A 21,436-nucleotide genomic window follows, 5' to 3' on the forward strand; every position below is an offset into this window, starting at 1 on the left:
ATTGATTTAATTAAGAAGCCTGGTCAACACTGGTTACCACCAACTTTCAACCAGGTCAGGAGGAATTTAATGAGGAAGTGTCAGCTGATTATGTGTTGACCCAGATTTGACCCACATCACACTGTCAGCAATGAGAAGCAACCGTCACGTACACATCAAAGATAATACGTTTACAGGTGCAGTCCATTGATTTAGATCTTCAGAAACTTAGAGAGAAACGTGTAAAAGGCCTGTCACAATTACTACTCTTGTTGAGAAATAATTGGTTTAAAAAAATGATAGTGATAAATGATATTATGGTCATTTTTAGACTATTTCATGCCATTGGTATAAAGTAATGTAATAGCATTCATGGTTTCTCAAACATCCATTTATTTGCGGCAGTGGCAATTATAACATCTGTCACCAAGTACAGATTTTTTATTTTTAGAGATGGACCTTCATTAGGAGTGCTATTGGAATATATATATATATATATATATATATATATATATATATATATATATATATATATACTTCTACTGTTTTTAGACATTGGAAATATTTAACATGGTTTTGTACATACAAAAAAGTACATATAACATTATAGTACCTTAACAGGAGAGGCCAAAAATTACTCAGTCAGACAATACAAATTGGCCAATAGACAAGCTTACCACTATAATACGGCAGGTGTGGTATAGTCGGCCTGAGAAACAGATGGTTTTCTGGTGGTTTTACAGAGTGGAGAATGAAGTTATTAGAAACTAAAACTACAAATGACAGCATTTTTGGCTTGTTTGAAGGGGTTGGTAAGCTAGTGACTGTGTCTCCTCAAAGTTTTATTTTTCTTTTGATTTGTTTAAATAGGCGGGTGTGGAGAGAAAATAAAAAGGCAATGGCTGTGTCCAAGTCCTATAACCACCAGGAAAACCCCGCTGTTTATTTTTGCATCATTTTGGTTAAATGTTGACGATATCCATGAGCAAACAAGCACACAAGTCAACACAACGATCTGCAAAATATCAAGGTCATGCCCATACATCCTTAACATAACTTAATTATTGTGACAAACCTATAGTAGACACAACAGCAAAACCTAAAGCAGCAGAGGCCTGTCTATCCTTCATATTACCTCGTGTGGGTCAGACTTCAAAAACACTGGACCGTACATTTTTCAAAATGTTATCATCAATAGCATCTATGTACTGCCAGGAAAACGCCAACAGCTTTATAACTCCATGTTCCCACTTAGTAACTAAAATGTTCTGTTGAAGCTGAGATCATTTTATTAGTCTTGACAAACTCCAGATCAACAGAGGACATTATACTGCAGGCTGTGCAACACGCCTTCTGACTGCTAAACTGACCTTTATGTGTAAAATTTGTACGGCAGCAATGTGAGTGAAGTGCAGCCCATATTCTGACATGTAATGCACCAAACACAGCGTGCAGAACTCAGATGTCAGAGTCATGAAAGGGCCTGCGAACACACCGAACCATCTTTGACTCTCTATCAGCTTTCACACGGTAAATGTAAACATACCAAAGATGCTCTGCTAATGACATCCTTCAAACTTGTCTCATCCATTGTTTTCTCATTTTTCTAAATGCTCTCAAGGCTGCAACAAACTTCCTGTTCTTCCAGCTAACAGCCTGCTAACAGCTATTTACTGAGTGGTGAATCTTTCCCCTCAGCAAACAAAGACTATCTTGAAATGGAGGCCAATATCCCACAGACTGACAGGCTCCAAGCACTGATAAGTACTAATGGATGATTCTGTAAACAACTCATCTCACCCACAGTAACCCTGTCTGATTATGAGCCATGCTGGTTTATTTTATGTGCATCAGCACAAACCGATCATTAACAGACCATTGAATGAATAACTAAGGTCAAAGATTATTTGTTATTACTGAGACAGCAAAGTGAACTACACTAAGTGTATATCTATAGTGACAGAGCAGCAGTATTTATGGGGTGATGGGTTGCACATGGGTAGTGTGTTGTGACATGTGATTTTGATCCTGCCCTCAGTTGCTACAGGGCACAGACTGTCTTTTCAGTGTGTCTGACTGCTGCTGATGTCAAATCAACTGAAGGAGACGGGTGAAGAGTAAGGCAGTGTCAAGCAGACGAGCAGAGGCATAAACACAGAGAGGAAGATGTCTGCGGTGTGCACAGCTGCACAGAGACATAAATTCTCCATGAGAATTACTAATTTTGAGTTTTTTACTATTACTATATACTATATTGGTAGTTTTAAGGTTTTCAGTAAAGTTCAATGTTCTCCAACGAACCACTGGATATTTCCAATGTGCAGTTGTTAGCGTTTCCCACAGTTTAAAGTTTATTTGTGGTCAAAACACTCGACTCAGTCAGCAGGAGAGCAGCACTGCATTCACGACCAAAACTGATTAGAGAAGTAATGTTTTTCCAAAATGGCTGCACAAGAATGCATCATTACCAGGGACTTTTAAATCAGCACACACCTCAGGGTTCCCACACATTTGCGTAGATACAATTTTAAAACTTTTCCATAACTTTTCAAGGACCCATAATATCATTTTTTTTTCTTGCCTCACTTGCCCTCGACATTTTTCAAACAGATTAGATTCAAACTTTATTCTGACATGATTTCAGCTAGCTGGCATGCATTAGGGGCGTTTATTTACCATCACGTACATGATGGTAAATAAAAAGTCACAAATTGATGCATTTTATGTTAGTTGACAGCCAAAGAAAATGCATTTGCTGTTACATTATGTGGAAGTTTCATAACACAACATATTTTCGTAACTTTTCCAAAATTTCAAATGATTTTTACTAATTATATTACTTTTCTGGGTTTTCTTTGACTGCAGGAGCCCTGACACTTTCAACAGCAATTATATATTTTGGATGTGAAATAAACTTAAAAAAAAATGTAGGTGGGGAAGGAGTAATTATAGAAAGGCTGTCTGCAACCTAGTCGACTGAGAAAAAATATTGGCATTGCAAACCACAGATACATTACATTATTTTATTGTGTAACGGCTAAAATGAAACTTTAGTATTCAAGAGCGCTGTGGTTAACTGACGGTTAAATTTAGGCAAAAAAAAAGAACCAATTACTTCAGGAAAGATCATGTTTTGGCTCAAAATACCTATTTTGGGCGCCACTATCCCCTCTGGAAACGAAGCAATGTCTCGTGGAAAGCAATCACTTTTCGTGGAACTATCTTCACTGAAAAAACATCAGCAGGTCTCCTAAGAAGACCCACGCTTGCTGCTTTAAAAGCCACAGTAAAAACATTGACGGATCCCTCAATACAACCAGTTTTGTTGTTTGTTGGTGTGAAACAGTGGTGTGGAGTTTTTCAGGCATCTTGCCTATATGATACGGCATCCAACGCCCCCTCCGCCTCCCAGTTACAAAGTTAGCTCTTATACTACATCACTTTAGAAACTTTGATAAAATAGGTAGGCAAATGCAACCTATGTATGATTTGCAGAAATGTGAAATGCCACATTTTCATATAGCAACTGCGCTGCTGTTTACACACTTAGTCCACCCAGTGCTGCAGAGAGAAAAAGTTTCATTTCTGCTTTCTGTGGTTGTATGTGTCTGCAAATGTTACTTTGGTGCAGTGACTTGGTTGACCTTTGACTAGAGAGTGCTGTGGGTTAAAATTAGGACAGTACATGAAAAATCGGAGATAGATAAGGACAACAGTGACTGGTAAAGGACTGCAAAAGAAAACATTCAACAGTATTCAAGGCAACAATGCATAACACCAGAAAAATGCATGTCAATTCTTCATGTCAGCTTTATGAACCTCATCCGGTGAGGCGTGAGGTGCGCATATTCGCTCTGCATGTTCTTCGTTTATCAGCACCAGTTTATGTTAAGAAATGGCATGTGCATAGCTTACGAGTTTAAACAATAAAGCATCTGGTCCCAGGTGTTTCATAGGAGTTTGACGTGACTGCTGATATTCTACATGTGCTGTCTGTCCATGTATAAATACAGTGGAGGGAAACCATGTACATAGAAGCCGTCTTGCATGGAAGACTAGAAAAACATTTCTTTAACTGCATGACAGAACCTGTACCAGAGAGGATGCACCTTTTAGGGCTGTAGTGGTTTGTGGTGGACAGAATGCCACTGTCTGGTGCACACAGCCACACAAATAATACACCGTATGTAGACTGATTGACTTAATTTCACCTATATTTTAGGTAGTCCAATTCAGATCAAAATCTCTTTGGATGCACGTAATTCAGAACCAAAGTTTACAAGCCCGAGTTCCACTTCTAAACTTCTAGCCATATGTCATTAGTTACAAACGCTGGGGTTAACACAATAAGATAATTGGCATAAAGAATTTCTGAGACATCGAGAAAACATCCTAAGAAAAATGTCTATAAGTAGAAAAACAGATGGAATTTAAGCACATAAACAAAGCTGGGGAAAGTTTATCAAAGGTTAAAAATGTCAAGTTGTTAATGCAGGTGAGCAACTTTATGGAAACTGCTACTTGAAATGATTACACAATGGTGCAACTACAGCTCTTCAGCCTATCTCGCCTGCATAGCGAAAGAAAGTAGGCAAAAGGGTGTGAGAACAAGCAGCGTTGGAATGTCACAACTCCTCTGTCTGCATGAAACACGTCCATTCATACTGGATGTTCACACTGCAAACCACTGTGCTAATTACAGTCTGCAACTACAAACGTTTTGTATTCTGGCTCTTTTAGGTCTTCCTTTCATTTCATTCATCATTTCACTGGGTGAACAATGTGAGCTACTGTATACATAAACAAGTTGTGTAATAACAGGTTGCACAAAATACATTATTCAGAAGAACCCTCAAAAAGTCCCATTATGAACTTTGAGAATATTGTAATTCAAGTTTACCGTACGAAAACTAGACTTTTGCGCTTCCTCTTGGCTCTGTTTTCAGGCTTTAGAAATTCTGGCCAGTGAAAGAGACTTCAGCCAATCACAGATCATTTTAGAAAGAGCATGTTTTTATTGGCTACTCTACAAATGCAGTTCAGCCGGCAGCAACTCCGCAGAATGACCTCCAATCAGCAGTAGTAGCAACCCAAATCCAGCCAGTGCAAACCTCAGTTTCTGGGGAACATACAGAATGGACAGCCCCGTCTCTCCGCCAGATCAACGAACTTTCAGTTGCTGTCGTTACACAGGTTAGACCTGGTGATGCTGCTGGCCACCACTGACACCTGGTGCTGGGGGGGTTGGAGCCGGCTGAATACAATAGTCACCAAGCAAGGGTGCTTCTCCAGAGCTGCAGTCCGCAGCCGGGGGAGCGAGGAAGAGGGACCGTGGGGTGCTTAGCAGCTAATTCTTAGCCGCATTTACATTGCCTGTTCAAGGCGGAATATCATGCCGCTATGCTGGCTCACCCTTCTGTGTATAATGTCCGATCATGGACAAAGGGGGGACAAAGTGGTCTCGCCTCTGAGCGGGGAACAGAGGTAGTAAAATGAAGTCTGTTTAAATCGGAAAGCTGTGACCATGGGTGGCACGAGTGTGACATCTTGACAACGATTGATGTTTATGCATGCGACCCACTGCAGGAAATTTAAATAGCAGCTGTTTGCATAACGGCTAATACAAAGAAGAAAAACAGCGGGTGCAAATGTCCGCAAACTGGAAAAACAATGAGATTCAGGAGCTCAGTGCCCTCCGAGAAGAGGAGATCAGCTGTCATATAATAGAGACGGTAAATAACTGTGATTGACATATTACGCCTTTGTTATTGCGCTGCCCACACCTACATTATATGTCATACTAGAGGCAGACGCATGTGTGTTTAATGTCATCCCTGTCATGCCTCTTTTGATTGCTGGATGCCACGATGCAGTGTATAATCACACACTGGAGAAAAAAAAGCAAAGGCAGTATAAAGGTGGGACGCTGATGCGGGTTGTTGTGAGCACTATCAGAGAAAAAGCGGCTCTTATCTCTTTTGTGGTCTGAGACAGAGAGAGAGAGAGAGAGAGAGAGAGAGAGCAAGGCAAGAAGGGGCTGACTTAATACACTGCAGGCAACTTAATGAAATGAGATTAAATTATTAAAAGTATATAGAAAACACTGGGTTACTGTATGTGTCTGTGTGTGCATTTGCCTGTGGTCGTCACAAAGGGGCTTAGGACAGAGAGAAGAGAGCTGCAGGAGGAGGGTGTACTGTTTTTTGCCTTTTCAAGACTTCTGCCAAACCCAGCTCTACTCAAAAATGAAAATGGATAAACTATAAAGATATCTTATACTGATAATATTATGTGCTGGAATACATTCTGTGCACATTTAAGCCACAACTTCACTGGTTTGCAAACTCCTCACTAATCCATCCAAGAGTCAGTCGGGTTTTGTTGGCAGAGAGATTCAGAGCAACGGGTCCAACTACAAGATCATACAAGCAAAACAATGCACAGAAAATGTACCACAAAGCAACGGAGACAAGACGCATAAATTCTAACAACATCAGTGCAGCCCGAGGCGACCAGGCAACTTACTCAGCAGCCCGTCTGCCAACACCTCGGCTAAAATGTCTGTTTAACTCAAAGAAAACTATCATCTGCGGGTGGTGGAGATGTTATATGCGTGACTCACATATAATTGACTCACACATGACTCGTCATGTTTTCAAAGCCAGGGTGCCTGTAAGTTTAATCAACTTACAGTGCAGACTTGAATCTTAAAAACATTTTTTTTCATAGGTACTATTGTAGGTGTTGCTAACAGAGAGGGTGGAGTAAGGTTACAAGTACTGAGGATGTGTTGTTTCCTAAAACCAGATTCCTGCATGCTTCTCATTCCTGCCTTGGCTGTCACTGCCGGTACATTTGCATATGTTCTCTCAAATCAGTTCCAGTTTCACCGACTGTTAGCACTGGCTGCTATCTGATCCAGACTCATCCTCACCTTTGAAGTAGCTTTTGACCCTCAGGTAACCCACGCTGAGGCGAAGGACCGACAGTTTGTCCAGACGTGAGCGGACCTCCGTGGGAAAGGGCAGGAGGTCGGTCAGCCGGTCCAGCTCCCCATTCAGCCGATCCCGGTGGCGCTTTGAAGGGTTTGATTTGACAACTTCATTGCCATCAGCGGGCTTCTTCCTGCAGAGTAAAAAGAAAAACATATAGTTGTTAAATATGCAGCCTGTGATTAAGACTATGAACCAGGACTGATTCAGATCAGGCCTGACGAACCGGCCCTGCCAGAGCATGCCACCTGTAGGGGGTGTGCATGGTGACACAAGCCAATTAAACATGAGACATAGCAACTTTTAGCAATGCTGCAACAGCTTCAAACCAACTAAGGGAATACAGACGCAGCCGAAAATGTGACTAATAAACACTGCAGGTTAGGTGAGTCAACTAAACATCTGTCTCCATGATGAGTGTAAGAAACGTGAGTATAAAAAGTGTTTTTTTTTTTTTAAGGAACAAGAACTGTTCATGTTCCTGTTTTAAACTGTACTCTATCCTTTATCAAAAATATTTTTGAGCCAGTGTTCTACTTATTCGTTTACTATATCTGGCTTTTAGACCTTGGTAAAAACAATGGAAGCGTTCATAAATCTTATCTGAAGAAATTCATCAAAATAAATCTGTTAAAAAATGAATCATAAGAAAATTTTCTAATTGGTAAGTAGCAAGAACACTAAATACACACACACACACACACACACACACACACACACACACACACACACACACATATATATATATATATATACATACACACATATACACACACACACACACACATATATGTGGGTTTTTTTGTTCTTTTACTTTTCCTTTATTTTGGTTAATTTTCCTTTTTACAAATTTTTAGTCATTTTTTTTAAGTTTCTTATTACCTGTTTTCCATGTTTTTGGAAGATTTGCTCAAGTTTTAAAGGGTTAAGCAGTACTTAGTGTTCAGGAATGTTAATGTGCTTGGGAACAAACCAGTACCGGTCTATTTCTGGAACCATTTGCACTAGTGGAGCCAAATAAATGATTAAATAAACAAACCAATCATAATCTGTGTCACTTCACTGTTGACTAATAAATGGCGCTTGTAGAACTGTTGTATCGAGCAGATCAGTGTGACTAAGTGCTAACAACAACAATAGTCAATACTGGGCATTTGATTTCGATTCAGAGGTATGTGAAATCAGAAAACTTGTTTTTGTCTGTCGTCATTTTTAGCCGTAACTGTGACATTCAAAGATTTATTGTTAAAGACGATGGTTCAACCTAAGATTTGGCAACTTTTTTGACAACTGAATTTTTTTTAAAGGGCCTCTAATTGCACCACCAAGCTAGAGTAAGAGGAATGAAACCCCTCGCCTTGTCTTTGCGGTGGTGTACAGGATATCAAGTGGACATTGAGCATGAGAAAAATGTATCAGTTTCAGAGCAGCAAAAAGATCCAGTCCACTGTCTATCTTTCCAAACACAAAAACAATACAGAGCAGGTTTTTTTCCTCAAGGACACAATCCTCGGACTAGACTAAACAGCACAGATCCCAACATGCAAAATATACAGAGTTACCACAAGTCATTCCATCGACTACTTGTGTAGTTTATCAAAATGGAAACCATTTTTTTTTACCACGACAGCAGCTTTGTTTACTCTGCTTGACTTTCACTTTAAGGTCGACAAGGTTTGAGACCACCCATGCTCGCTGGAGATACATGTCATTACTCACAAATCAGACACACATGCTACACCGGGAGTGAACCCAAGTCTGAGTGAAAGGGTGCAACGGGACGACACACAACACCACTGTTGTCATTCCTCCGCTACACACCTGCTGAGGAAAAACACCACAGCTGATGTATGGAAGCTCAGTCCTGCCAGGAAAAGATAAGTCTCAAGAGTATGATACACATCTGTTATTACATAGTAAACCAAAACCATGATAGCATAATTATAGTGTATTGAATCCTAGTATCTAACATTTTTTACTTCTTAGGTCAAAATTAGAATTTTATAGTGTCATTTCTGTAATTGTTGAACTTTTTTTCTTTCTTTTTTTTTTTTTTTACTCAGTCCAGTCTGACAAATGTAAAGCTCTATAAAAGCACCAGCTGGCAGCTTAGTTAGCATCTATTTGCCTTTGCCCAACCTAATCAACAGATTAAATTATGGCATTGTACATTTCTGCACACCTCAGACACATTACATTTGTACATTATCATGTAGCAGATAAATTGAAACTTAATGTTTCATGTTTCAACAGTTGAGGTTAACATGTGGTTTGGTTAAGGGACAACAAAACGCTTTGTTAAGGTTAGGAACAGATCATATTTTGACATTAAAAATTTGCTTTTGGTGGCAGAATCCCAGCTGGGGATTAAAAAAAAAAAATCTGTCCTGATGAAAAAAATAACCACTTTTTGTGCTACTATCCTCTGTGGAAAAGGAGCAAAATGTCCCTGAAAACACCCACATTCAGGATACGCAACAATGACTCACTTTAAACAACACATTTTGTTGTTTGTTGGTCTCAAACAGTGATCTGCAGCTTGGCAGGTGTCATGCCATCCACCATCCTCTGCACCTCCTGATGACAAAGTGAGGTCATACATTTCGCCATATTAGAAATATTGATATATGTATGAAATGTCCAAATTTAATGTATCATTGCTTTGCAGAAACGTACAATGCCAACATTTTCTCCTGCCAACTGAGCTGCTCTACCAGACCAGCATCGCTGATATACAGCTCTGAGGTCGCATTGTGCAGATGAATAGAGCCTAACGAGATTATTTACCAAAAGAGATGAAAGTAATGTTAATAAGCGTAATTTGTTGTTTAGTTTAACCACATTTAATCACTGAATCTTGACAAGTGCCAAACGGCCAAAAACATGTCTTTAATCTCCATAAAGACAAAAGCGTCTTTGTGTGCACTGTGAACACCATTAACATTGTGGAATAGAAATTATCAATAAAATTAATTGAACTTAACAACTTAATTGGTAACTGTGGTCGTAATTTTATGGTCTGACCGTATCTTTACTAGGCCACCATGACAATCCTGGGTGTGAGACTGATTTCAGACTCTAGTCACAGTTTTGTTATTATTCAAGCGTCAACATCTGATTTTAACTGAGACCCAGCTGACAGCAGCAGGCTGACTCTAGATCAGTGATACTCAAGTTACGGTCCGTGGCCCACAATGGGTTACCAGCTGGCCCACCAACCATTTTCCAAGCCATGATGAAAATACTGAATCACATCATGTCACCGTCTTGTCTTTTAAAAAAGCAAGTTTAAGACCTACTTGTTCTCTCAGGCAAATGGTTAAATAGTGCATTAATCTCTCCGTCCGTCTCTCTTTCCTTCTATCTCTCTGTGTTGGAGGATGGGCAGGGACTGAACAATGTGTATTTCTTTTATGAATATCACAATTACTTTTTTCTTTTCTCTTCTCTGTATATGTATTTCAATTTGCAGTCAACGGCCTATTTTATTCTATTTTGTGCATATTTGCTGTTTGTGAAGCACATTGAGCTTACATTGTACGAAATGTTCTATATAAATAAAGTTGATTTGACTTGACATCGAATTTCTTTTGGAACTGTGAATGTAAAAAAAGGGTGCCAGAGAGCACAAAAAAGCACCAAAATAGGGCTTGTTTATTAAAAAGTGCCAGGGGAGGATCCTCCATAAAGCCAGACTGAGTTCCAGGCTTAGCCCTGAATGTCCTCAAATCCTGGAAACTGGCCCCCGGCCTCCTCTCATTTTACAGAAGTGGCCCCTGAGCAATGCAAGTAGTGAATCCCTGCTGTGGACTGTTGCTGTGTTTTGTCCTATCCCATACATGTACATGGAGTGGACACCAAATCATTGCATCCCTCTAAGAATAGCAAGCAATGACGGTCAAGACCTAACAAGAATAAATCTGTATATATTTGATTTAATCTGTTTTTATCAAAGACCTTTGCACTTTAAAATGATTATTGGTGGTATTTAATGTAAGCATACTGAACAGCAGGGTGTCAACTAAGCATGCTCTGATTGAAAGTCAGCTCGTTTTTATTACAAACACTGGTTGGCAAGTAAATAAAAAACCCTCAAATAGTGTTTTCATTGCCTTATCTGTAATGGCTGCCGTTCTCTAACTGATGATCGGGCAGGTTTTCAGATGCTGACACTGACAGATTAAAGGAAAAACCAACATGCATGTCTCAGTATGCACTGAGATCAATATCTCTTTTGCAAGAGAGACCTGAGTGCAGCTAACAAAGAGAAAAGCAAACGTTGCCAGACATAACAAGAGGGACATATGGCATCAAAGACAACCACAGACATCACCAAGTAGATTAGTAGATGAACGTTTACACATCATTTGGTCACATGGAGAGGGTGGTGGACAGCACTGTCTGACGTATTGGACATCAAAGGTCTCTGACTGCAAGACCACTGTCGTAAAACACACACGCCTTCCTGTCATAGAAAACTTGCATTTGTTAACAAGGTGAGGGATGCAGTGCCAGAAAAGACGTGAGAGGATGAAGAACCATGTCCGCCAGAACCGCCTTACAAGCTACAGTGACTTCACATAGACACGACTCTGCTAGCGTCTACAGCTCATCAGTATGTAAATATTCAAGCAAACTGTTGCCATGAAGTCTACGGGCTTTGGCTAAATGGCCACTTTGGAAATTGTAATTTATTACATGCGAGTGAGAAAGGTTTGGTAGGTTGCAAACTTATAAGGCTTACTTATAAGGATCGACAAGGACAGACGAGCTAACTGGCTTCTTTTTAGCTAAAGGCTAGTGTGTGTGTGTGTGTGTGTGTGTGTGTGTGTGCGTGCGTGCGTGCGTGCGTGCGTGCGTGCGTGCGTGTAGTGCCGTAAAGCCACACACTCTTCTTGAGAGACAACTGCGGTATACTGGCCAAGTTACATAGACCTGAAAGTAGACTTTGGAATATGAAAAAATATTAACATATCTTTTAAAAAAGTAAATAACATATAAAATAAACAATATATAAAAATGTATATATAAATTTATAGTACCTTCGTAGGTGTAATCCACAACTATGTCTCAGTTTAACTGACTTAATTCAAAATATGGTCAACAATAAAAAACTAAGTGATGCTTTTTGCAACTATTAGACTGACTTAGAAGCACCAGGCACACCACAGTTAGCAGCTGGTGTTCACTAAAGTCAGCTCAGGGGGGTGGGTGGCCTGGGAGATGGGCGGTGGTATACAAAATGAAGGATGGAGGATGAAGTTGTTGGAGGGTAAAACTACAAAAGACTTACTTTTAAGCTCATCGCCAGAGGCTGGCAAGCTAAATAACAATCAGGACTGTGCTTCTTCCACTCTTAAACTGCAGCTGCAGGCTACCGGTAAGCTACGCTGTGTCGTCTTTGAAGGAAGGGGTGGAGAAAAAAGGGATAATCGTTGCACTTATGTCTGATAATGGTTGAGAGAAACCATGCTGTTTATGCTGGCATTAAGTTGGCTAATTCTTGTGTAAGCATACACGTGTAAACACGATGGGCAATATGGAGGTCAGTAAGATGAATGGGGTCATGTGCATGTGTCATACGATTACTCAATAATGTAATTAGTTTAGGTAAACAAAATCACATGTCACTTTGTGTAATTGATCATTACACTTGACTGCGTGGAGATAGGAATGTGTAATAGATGAGACGTGATTGTTATCAATGTACTGCAAAGCCTTGTGGTTAATTCTTAGAAATAAGCCGTGGCTCTTTGACATGTCCTTGTGCGAGGGTTTTCTCTGCAAAGATTTATCAAAAGGACAAATCTGTGATCTGCATCAGACTCTGCAAATCTAATCAATAAAATCAGTTGGTTTCAACCCTAAAACACAGCAGCAACAACTTATCCAGGTCTGTTCTAAACAAAGCATTTTTGCAGTTTCAGGCTGCAAATTCCCTAACCAAATTCCTCCCTAAATTTTTCTCTTTACCGAAACTTTGGTTAATGATAGGCTATAAAGTTTCCTCCGCTGCCACTGAATAGTCTGCAGGGAATGCAGCCTGAATTTGATTGCTGGCTTCAGACCCAAGCTGTACCTTCTCAGAAATGGAGCAGGACTGATCTCACTCTCAAGAAATGCCGAGAGCAGACAAAAGCCAACATTCAGAACCATTTTTTCCACCTTGATTTGCTATGGATCACGGGGTTGAGCAGCAGACATCACGACGTTCATTGTACGGGAGGCAGATGTTGTACCTCATCCCTCTGTTTCTATTTCATTTCCTTATCTCCAGAGCAAAAGAGCAGAGATGTGAACCCAGTCACCTCTGTCTCTGAGTCAAGGCAGCCCATGTTGCTCTCAGTCTGCTGTAATGACACTGACACACATTTGTCTGCTCAAAACAGGCGGAGCTACTGCCAGATCCAGAGGGATGACTCAGTGGCTCAAAAGTAGGAAAAGCGTGCTTTCTATACACATGTTTGGCTGCTGGAAAACACAGACTGCAAATTTGGAAGTAGAATAGTTTACAATATTAGGCCTTAGCCTACAAAGGGCTCTCCAGACAGAGAGGTAAAAAATAGAATCGAGAACTCACACAAAATAACATATGTTGCACATAAATGCACAAGAACAAGGATGATGAATGGGTAACATGGACGGCAGCTCTTTTTAACAACATCCTACAGAGCGGCATTCTGAAATCAATCCAAACTTTAGGTTTTTTGTTACTTTATGCTCACGCTGAGACCAAAACCACTCTTGTTTACACCACAGATAATGTGGTAAATGCCCGTTTCTGGTTGCATCATGTGGCACAAAACAAAATTATGGAGCGGCATGAATGCATACAAAAATCAAGGACAGATACAATCTGAGGCATCACTTTGCCAATAGACTGCTAAATCTGTAGAGAAGCTTCAGAGATCTGCGGAGGCAATAGCGTGACACAGAAGTAATGTATTCAGCTATGTTCTGGAGAAACCTCGGAAAGTGTTCGAAACATGTGGATACACAGTGGAGAATTGGATGCAGACGTTTTCTATAGATGTTTTACATGGGGAGTTTTTGGCTGTGACTCTTGGGGGGGAACCGTTGGAGATCATTATAAGTGCCATCGTCAGGAAGGGAGCAAGCCACAAACTGTTTAGAGCCTTTTTAGAGTTTTTTGAACTTTCGAACACTGGCGTCAGGTCAGGTTTGCACCCAAAGCTCTTGGGCTGGGACTGGTTTGGGCTGAACTTTCTGGCTAGAGTAGTGCTCTGGAAAGCTGTCTATTTTGTTGTCCAATGGGGAACAGAGCGAGGCACGCTGGTTGTTTCTGTCTTAGTGTCACGCATGCAACTTTTTATTTTTTATTTTAGAGATTCTGCACGGACAGTACTTATGTACATCAGGAGAAAAAATCCCTTGTTTGAGCCATTGTTTACATTACATCACTTTGGCAAACACTTCTGTACAAAAGGACACATTTTCCCCTCACCTTCAGACACCAGCAGCAATTTGGGTTTCTGTTTTCCTTTAAGGCATTTCAACATGTGGACAAGAAGCCAGGGATCAAATCTCCAACACTGTTAGACCTACTAGCTTTCCCACCTGCCTCATTTGTTTTGACAACATGATATGTTAGACTGACTGAGAAACACAACAGCTTTCAAATTTTATTGAGAAAATTATAATGTACGAATTTGACTTTAAAGAAACAGAAACTCCCAAATAAACATTTTTTCTTTTACCCAAAGTGCTGTTTATCAGTCTAGATGGTTTTGGTGTGGGTTTCTAAGTGTTGGAGATTTCAGCTGTAGAGATGTCTGCCTTCTCTCCAATATAATGCAACTAGATAGCACTCTGCTTGTGATGCTCAAAGTGCCAAAAGAAAAAAAACATTTGAAAAACTCAACAACAATGTCTCATTCCAGAAATCATGACCTCAAGTTACTCAAGATAATCCACAGACCTTGTTGTGAGCAGTTTCATGTAAGAACCAATCTTCTTTCTGCCAAACTACACCCACCAACCGCATCACTGTTAGCTCACCGATCACCGCTGAGCTCGTTAATACAGCTCAGCTGAAGTGGACGCCATTAATGTTTACATCTCACACTGTCACGAGCACAAGCCTCTTGCCAATGTGTAGTTGCATGCTGAAAGAAAATAGCTCCCAAATGAAACTGTTTGCAACAAGGATTATCTTGAGTAAGTGCGTCATTATTTCTGGAAAGAGACATTGCTGCTGAGGTTTTCAAAAGTAATTTTTTGGTGCTTTAAGCACCACAAGCCATCTAGTTCCATTATATTGGAGAAAAGGCAGACATCTATGCTGCCAGTATCTTCATTTGGCAACTGACTCCAAAACAATCTAGACTGATTAAATCTATTGGCTTGATTTCTTTGAAAAACATGGAAAGGGGGCAATGAGCAACGAGAAATGGTCCAAAATTAGCAAGAAATTACTAAAAAGTTACAAAAAAATACCTGAAACTGGTTAAATATTACATGATTCAATTCATTTTTTTCTGAAAGATAATTTTAAATATACAATTAAGAGAATTACATAGCTATCTGGACATTTTCCCTTGTTATTTTTTTTTTTACACTATCTTATAATACCAGGATCATTACCTTGTCATTTCTTACTAATCGTTTGCACATTGCGGGACATTTCTTGACAAGATGCTCATTATGTTTTTTCCATGTTTTTGAAATAAATCAAACCAATTTTCCCAGATTCTAGAGGCTGAAATGCTAGTAAAAGGCCCTAAATGCAGCGCAAGAACACTGGCGTAGACCCAGGTGTTAAAGGGTTAACAGCAGTACAGGTAAGAGGAAAACAATGGTTTTTTTTTTTACTTTGGGGTGAACTGTCCCTTTAAGTCACATTGTTTGGTATTCTAACACAGCTTTACCATATTATTTTAGCTGTGCTTATAGGTTCTATTTCTGACTTAAATGGAGACATTTTTCCTGTAGGAGTGTTAGACGATGATAAAAACAAAAGTGTTTAGCTGCTGTTTGTGAAGACTCCTCTTTGAAATGAAACAAAGGGCAAAGAACAAAGGGCAACTTTGTTGCTGTTCACCAGTAGTGGTTTGGCGTCCTTCCAAACCTCTTATCTGCATGTCTGCCTGTGTGTGTGTTTCTCACAATCCCTTTAGATTACTGTGCAAAAAAACATTTGCACTGGTGAAGCACATTATCCCTTCTGATTAAGGCTACCATTGTTTGCTAAAATAAATGCATAGTCACACTATAAAGCGTCTAATTTATAATCTGCTTACTCAGTGTTAAGTCCACATTGCCACTGTATTCTCTCGGGGGGCTTTAATGAGCCTTATGCACTATAATTAACTAATATTTTCACAGAAACTTGCAGGAGTGCTGCTGCTGTTGAAAACAATACAGTCAAAGGCTAGCAAAAGGACAGATTCCTAATTAATTTATCTGTTGCTAGTTTGTATTACTTCAGCAGTGCTGCACTGCAGGTATACTGTGTAAAGACATTGCAGCAAAAGCACAGCAATAAATCAGCGTCAGTTCTCATCATTTTATGGTCTTGTGACAACATGAAAGTCGCCTGTTTGGAGCTTGTTAGTTAGTGTTATGACATTGGAAGTTAAAGCTGGATTGTGGGACTTTTATATGTCAAACAAGTTCACACAATGCTGATTGAGCAAAAGCTCTCTGTATTTCACATTATGCCAGAGTTTTGGTGTCAGGTTTCTGTGATTTTCACGGGCATGCGCAATGAAATTGAGGTCAACTACCCAGAGCAGAAGGGGAGAGAAATTATTAGATTTATTTTACGATTGTTTTGTTGCCTTTTTCTGTTTAGCACTGCATTTCATTGTGGTTTATGTGCCTGATTCTGTTGTTCTCTCCTGATATTATAATATTATATTATAATATTATTTATTTAATTTTTTTTTTAAGGAAGGGAGAATAGACTATAGCATATAGGATCAGCAGCCAGGAATATCCCAGCAGAACGTCTGATGCCAATATCAATCAACTTACAACACTGACGACAGATGACACTTATACTTTGTTAGTTTTAAGTTGTCTTGTTAAGTAACCAAACTCCACCGTGTTTCAAACGTCTCATGCAGACATCATCTTAACGCAGAATAACGACATTTATTCTTGAGGTATGGAGACCAAAACTCAACGTCGAGAAAAACATCATAATGTTGAAGCCAACAACTTGAAATTCTTATGTCCTTAGATTTAAAATATTGTCAACCAAATTTGCAATCCAGTTGAAATTTAGTATGTTTAATGCCTTTCTGATGTCCGGTGCAGGCTGGAATGGCGGACGCTACGGTTAAATCCTCAGAAGCATCCAAGAAAAGTATCTGCAAGCATTCAGAGGAAGGACTTAAGTTAAAAAAAAATTAAAAAACAAAAAAAATCTTGAAGATAATGCTAATCTGCAGGCCGATGTTATAATCATGTGTTAAGTGTATTGATGCAATTACTCTCACAGTAAAAAGGTCTGCACTCCAGCTTTAAGTGTTTACGTAGATAAATGCATGAATAAACTGCAAATTAAGTCAAAATGGCTGATGTGAGAATGAAAGACTTAATGCATAGAAAACATTATATTTTGATAATGTAGCAGGATGCACAGTGAAGGAGACTGGCCGCATACACAGAAGGGCGTCCACGGTCATGAAAAACAGAGAATTTGGACGGCCAGATCTGCCGTGGAATGCCCCTGTGTAGTGACCACAGCTTTTTACAGTCGGGCTCAATGGTGCCTTTGTGCAGCTGAGCCCAGCTGGCTGTCCAGGAAACCTCAGTCCTCGCTGCTCAGCCCCACATCTTCAGAGACACAGACGTCTGCACACAGGCCACCTTTTTATTTTGGGATTTACACTGGGAACAGCCAAACAGCCAGATCACTATAAGGACACGTATCTGCACTCTGTTGACTCACAGTGTGTCTGCGTTTGACAATACGATTTTAAAAAGTGCCGCCACATGTTTACAAATATTACATATGTAAACAAACCACGACATGGATTTAGTTTGTCTATTTAGGTAATCTGTTATTAATCCCGTTAAACCAGTACATTTAAAAGTAATATCTGTACGCAGTGTTTCGAATTTTTACATGAGGGCAATGTCTGTGATGAAACCGTATACTCAAATTTCATACTTAGGTCTCCGTTTAACTCTATTTTGGTCTCCACCAACTCCTCAAAAAAAAAAAAAAAAAATCTGGCCTTACCGGTTCAGTGAGTTTATCAGATGAATTTGTCAACATGTCCTTTGTGAATGTGATGGACATTTTTCAATAGCAAGAAAACTGTTGCAACCCCAAATGCACTGCATTATTAAAATGCAGACATGTGGACTTGAGTTACATGACTCGGACTCAAGTCAGACTTGAGTCACAGATTTTATTACTTTAGACTCAAACCATGAAGAAATGCATTAAAAACTTATCTAAAATGATGCCAAAGATTATTTTGTTCACATACAAACTGAGGATAGGACATCTATTTTATCTGTAACAAAGTTTTAAAGACAAAGTTTCTCATTTCAATCATTTTTAGTCCAGCATTTTTTTCTAATGGACTGATAGAGGAATTAATTTATCTTTTAATGCTAGTGGGCCACAAAAAGTTAAATTTGTATTTGAAATATTAATGATTTCTATACATTTTTTTTTTTTTTTAAATTGATACTTGGCATCTGTATTTCAATTCAATATTACAGATACTATCACAATACTATGTTGTATCGATCTTTTTTCCAATATCATAAATAAGCAAATGTAGACGGTATGACAACTGTCAGTTTATCCTACTATGGTGTACCTGGAAACCTGTATATCACTGCAACCCTAATCATAAATCTATATTTAAAGTTTAGAAGTTGGCACTTGACTTGTGACATGTTTGTCTTGACTTGGACTTGAGTGCAAAGACTTGAGACTAGCATTAATTGAGGCTTGCAAAACAACGATTTGGTCCACTTTCGTACAAAAAAGCCTCACAAAATACTGTAATGCAATACACAGGCTACACCTGGACACACTCCAACATCAAAATACTGCTTGTAAGTCAAAGTATAAACAATTTAACTCTTAAAACAGCTTCAGTTGATAAAAGAGACCACTTTGATAAAGTAGCAATCTAAAAACTGGACTATACTTTCAAACATATCTTGAACTTCAAAACTGTGCAGGTTTACCCAGTGTAATGTCAAAGTTTGCTGTGAAATAAACTTGTAAAAGGAGAGGTAAAAAAGAGAGCAACAGGCACTACCGCACACACATATACACACCACACACACACCACAGCCAGCAGTTGATCCCACAAAGATGGAGCGCGAGGCCGTATCAGATTACAATAACATACTCGGGGCCCGCGAGCCCTCGCCCTCCTCCCCCTCCGCCCTCCTCGGAGCATCGCGTGAGAGCAGCAGCCGACTCTCCAACTTGATTGTGATTAATGCGCGAGGGCAAGATATCCATGCCAGATCCAAGCTAGACACATTCTTAAGGTGGTCCAGAGGAAACGGGAAACAGCACCGGAGGAGACCGTAACGTAACCCTAACCGTGACAACATTTACCGAGAGTTACACGTTAATCTAAAAATGTATATATCATTGACATGCTGATGGTAGAAATTTACACGAGGATGTGGTCCACCTTAACTCGGTTTATCTTCATTTTATATGTTAACGATGTCTAACGTTAGTTTGATTTAACATGAGCTGATTTCATTTACAGCTTTTTAAAACAAAGCACACATTCACTCTCTGACTCTGATAACGCCAGTCCGTCCGTGTAACGCGCATCACTTAGGTCAAGTTGTGTTGACTGTTGAGTTAACACTTTGAAACATGAAACATCAAGTTGGTTGATTTCTTTCAAAAGCATGGAAAAAATGTAATGCGCAACATAAGAAATGAACCAAAATGAGCAAGAAATTACTTTAACAAAAAGGTATCCACTAAACAATACTTGAAAAGAAGCAAGAAAAAAGAAGCAATACCAATAAAGAAAATTACCCCCAAAATGCAGAAAATTTTAAAATATTTAAGGAGAAATTAAAGAAATGAAAAAAATTGCAAAAAACAGTAAAAAGTACGAGTAATTTACCTGAAAATTTGTAAAAATAAAACAAATTAAACAAAACAAATAACAACGCAATCAAGACTCGTATTATTGGTTATAATAATTCTAACATAATTTCAAATATTTAATTACGATAGTCTAATTATCCCTTTCTTCTTTTCCCTATCTTTTCAAAAAAGATAGTTTTCAAAGAAATGGCACCAATTTGCTCAAAGTTGACAGGTTGAAATTCTTATAAAAGGCGCCTGAAAGCAGCAGCACAAAAGTGATGTAGCTTCAGGCTTCGAAGGGTTAACTAAAAGTTAGGCTCTCTAATGTTACATGGTGCGTTTACGCATTTAACTTTAACTTCAAAAATATTTGCCTGTAGTTTCGCTCGTAAACGAAATAATCCCCAAAACTGAGTGACCGCAGCAGAGGGGGAAGCTCCTCAGTCACACAGTGGTTTCTGACAGCTCTTACTGTTTGAGAACAGGCTTCTTCCTCTTCTTGTTAGCGTAAGACCCTGGGTTTCCCAACATGGTGTCACTTCGTTTAACGCTCTCAAACATGTTCACAAACGTTTGATAAGCTAATTCACTCCTTCGTTACCGACGCTTCCTCCATCCGCGGCCGGTTAGTCCGTAGTTTACTCAGCCTGTGAGTCAAACCCCCATGTTCCGTAAAAAAAGCTGCCGGGGTGCGCGGAGGTTCGATGCCGCGCTACCAGCTCCCGTGGGCGGTCACTGACGCTGACCTTGGTCGGCGGTGCGGTTCAGGCAGCAGACTGAATGCAAAGCGGTGAAGTTTTGTGAGGGGGGAGGAAAAGGGAAATTTAAAAAAAAGTTATTTGCAGAATTCAGCAGAAGTCCAGCCCCCCTTCGTTGGATAAACACGGCAGCCTTATTATTATTATTCAGAGTCACTTGAGTTTTCCTTTTCCCCTCCCTCTCCGCGCACGGGGCGTTTTCAGGAAATGTATATGAACAGTCTGTCAGAGCTGTGTTTTAAGGTGGACTGGACTCTGTGACTGTCAGGCATGCTCGGTTATTTTTTTGTAACATCCAGAGTGTGCTGTGATTTTTTGACTCAGTTGGGAAAATATGTTTTGTGGCTAGGATTTCAGACCAAAGCAGAGAAGTTTTCCAAAATAACTTCCACTCCATTTACCACACACTCTTGCATTCTTACACCACATGTCTGAATAAGGGTTGACAGATTTTCTGTACAGGCATTTTATTTTAATGATCGCCGATAAAATAAATTAATTTAAAAATGCAAAGAAAATGTCAGCATGGGAGGAACTTTGACTGTGTAAAACCTCAGGAAGATAGTTTTATTTTTTAAAAAAGATGCCAGAAACTTGCTGTATATGATGTTGAACGCTTCAGTTTTGATTAAACGTTTGCTAAAGGC

The 21,436-nt window shown here is 39.5% G+C and overlaps 1 protein-coding gene across 2 annotated transcripts in view; it reads right to left on the reverse strand.

Annotated features, from left to right (window-relative positions):
• Positions 1 to 20,971, reverse strand: part of LOC121949391 (aryl hydrocarbon receptor) — a 46,305-nt gene extending 25,334 nt beyond the window's left edge. The window contains exons 1-2 of one of the 2 annotated variants that reach the window (XM_042495063.2): positions 20,504 to 20,971; positions 6,914 to 7,104 (exon numbers count right to left, since the gene is read on the reverse strand). In XM_042495063.2, the coding sequence (XP_042350997.2) occupies positions 6,914 to 7,104; positions 20,504 to 20,592 (280 nt within the window). In that variant the 5' untranslated portion in view covers positions 20,593 to 20,971. The remainder of the gene's footprint in view (positions 1 to 6,913; positions 7,105 to 20,503) is intronic. The other variant, XM_042495064.2, reaches the window with a different exon arrangement.
• Positions 20,972 to 21,436: the final 465 nt, after the last annotated feature.

Source organism: Plectropomus leopardus, chromosome 10 (genome assembly GCF_026936395.1).
Source record: "Plectropomus leopardus strain MGB_pleo_1.0 chromosome 10, ASM2693639v1, whole genome shotgun sequence".
Lineage (NCBI taxonomy): Eukaryota > Metazoa > Chordata > Actinopteri > Perciformes > Serranidae > Plectropomus > Plectropomus leopardus.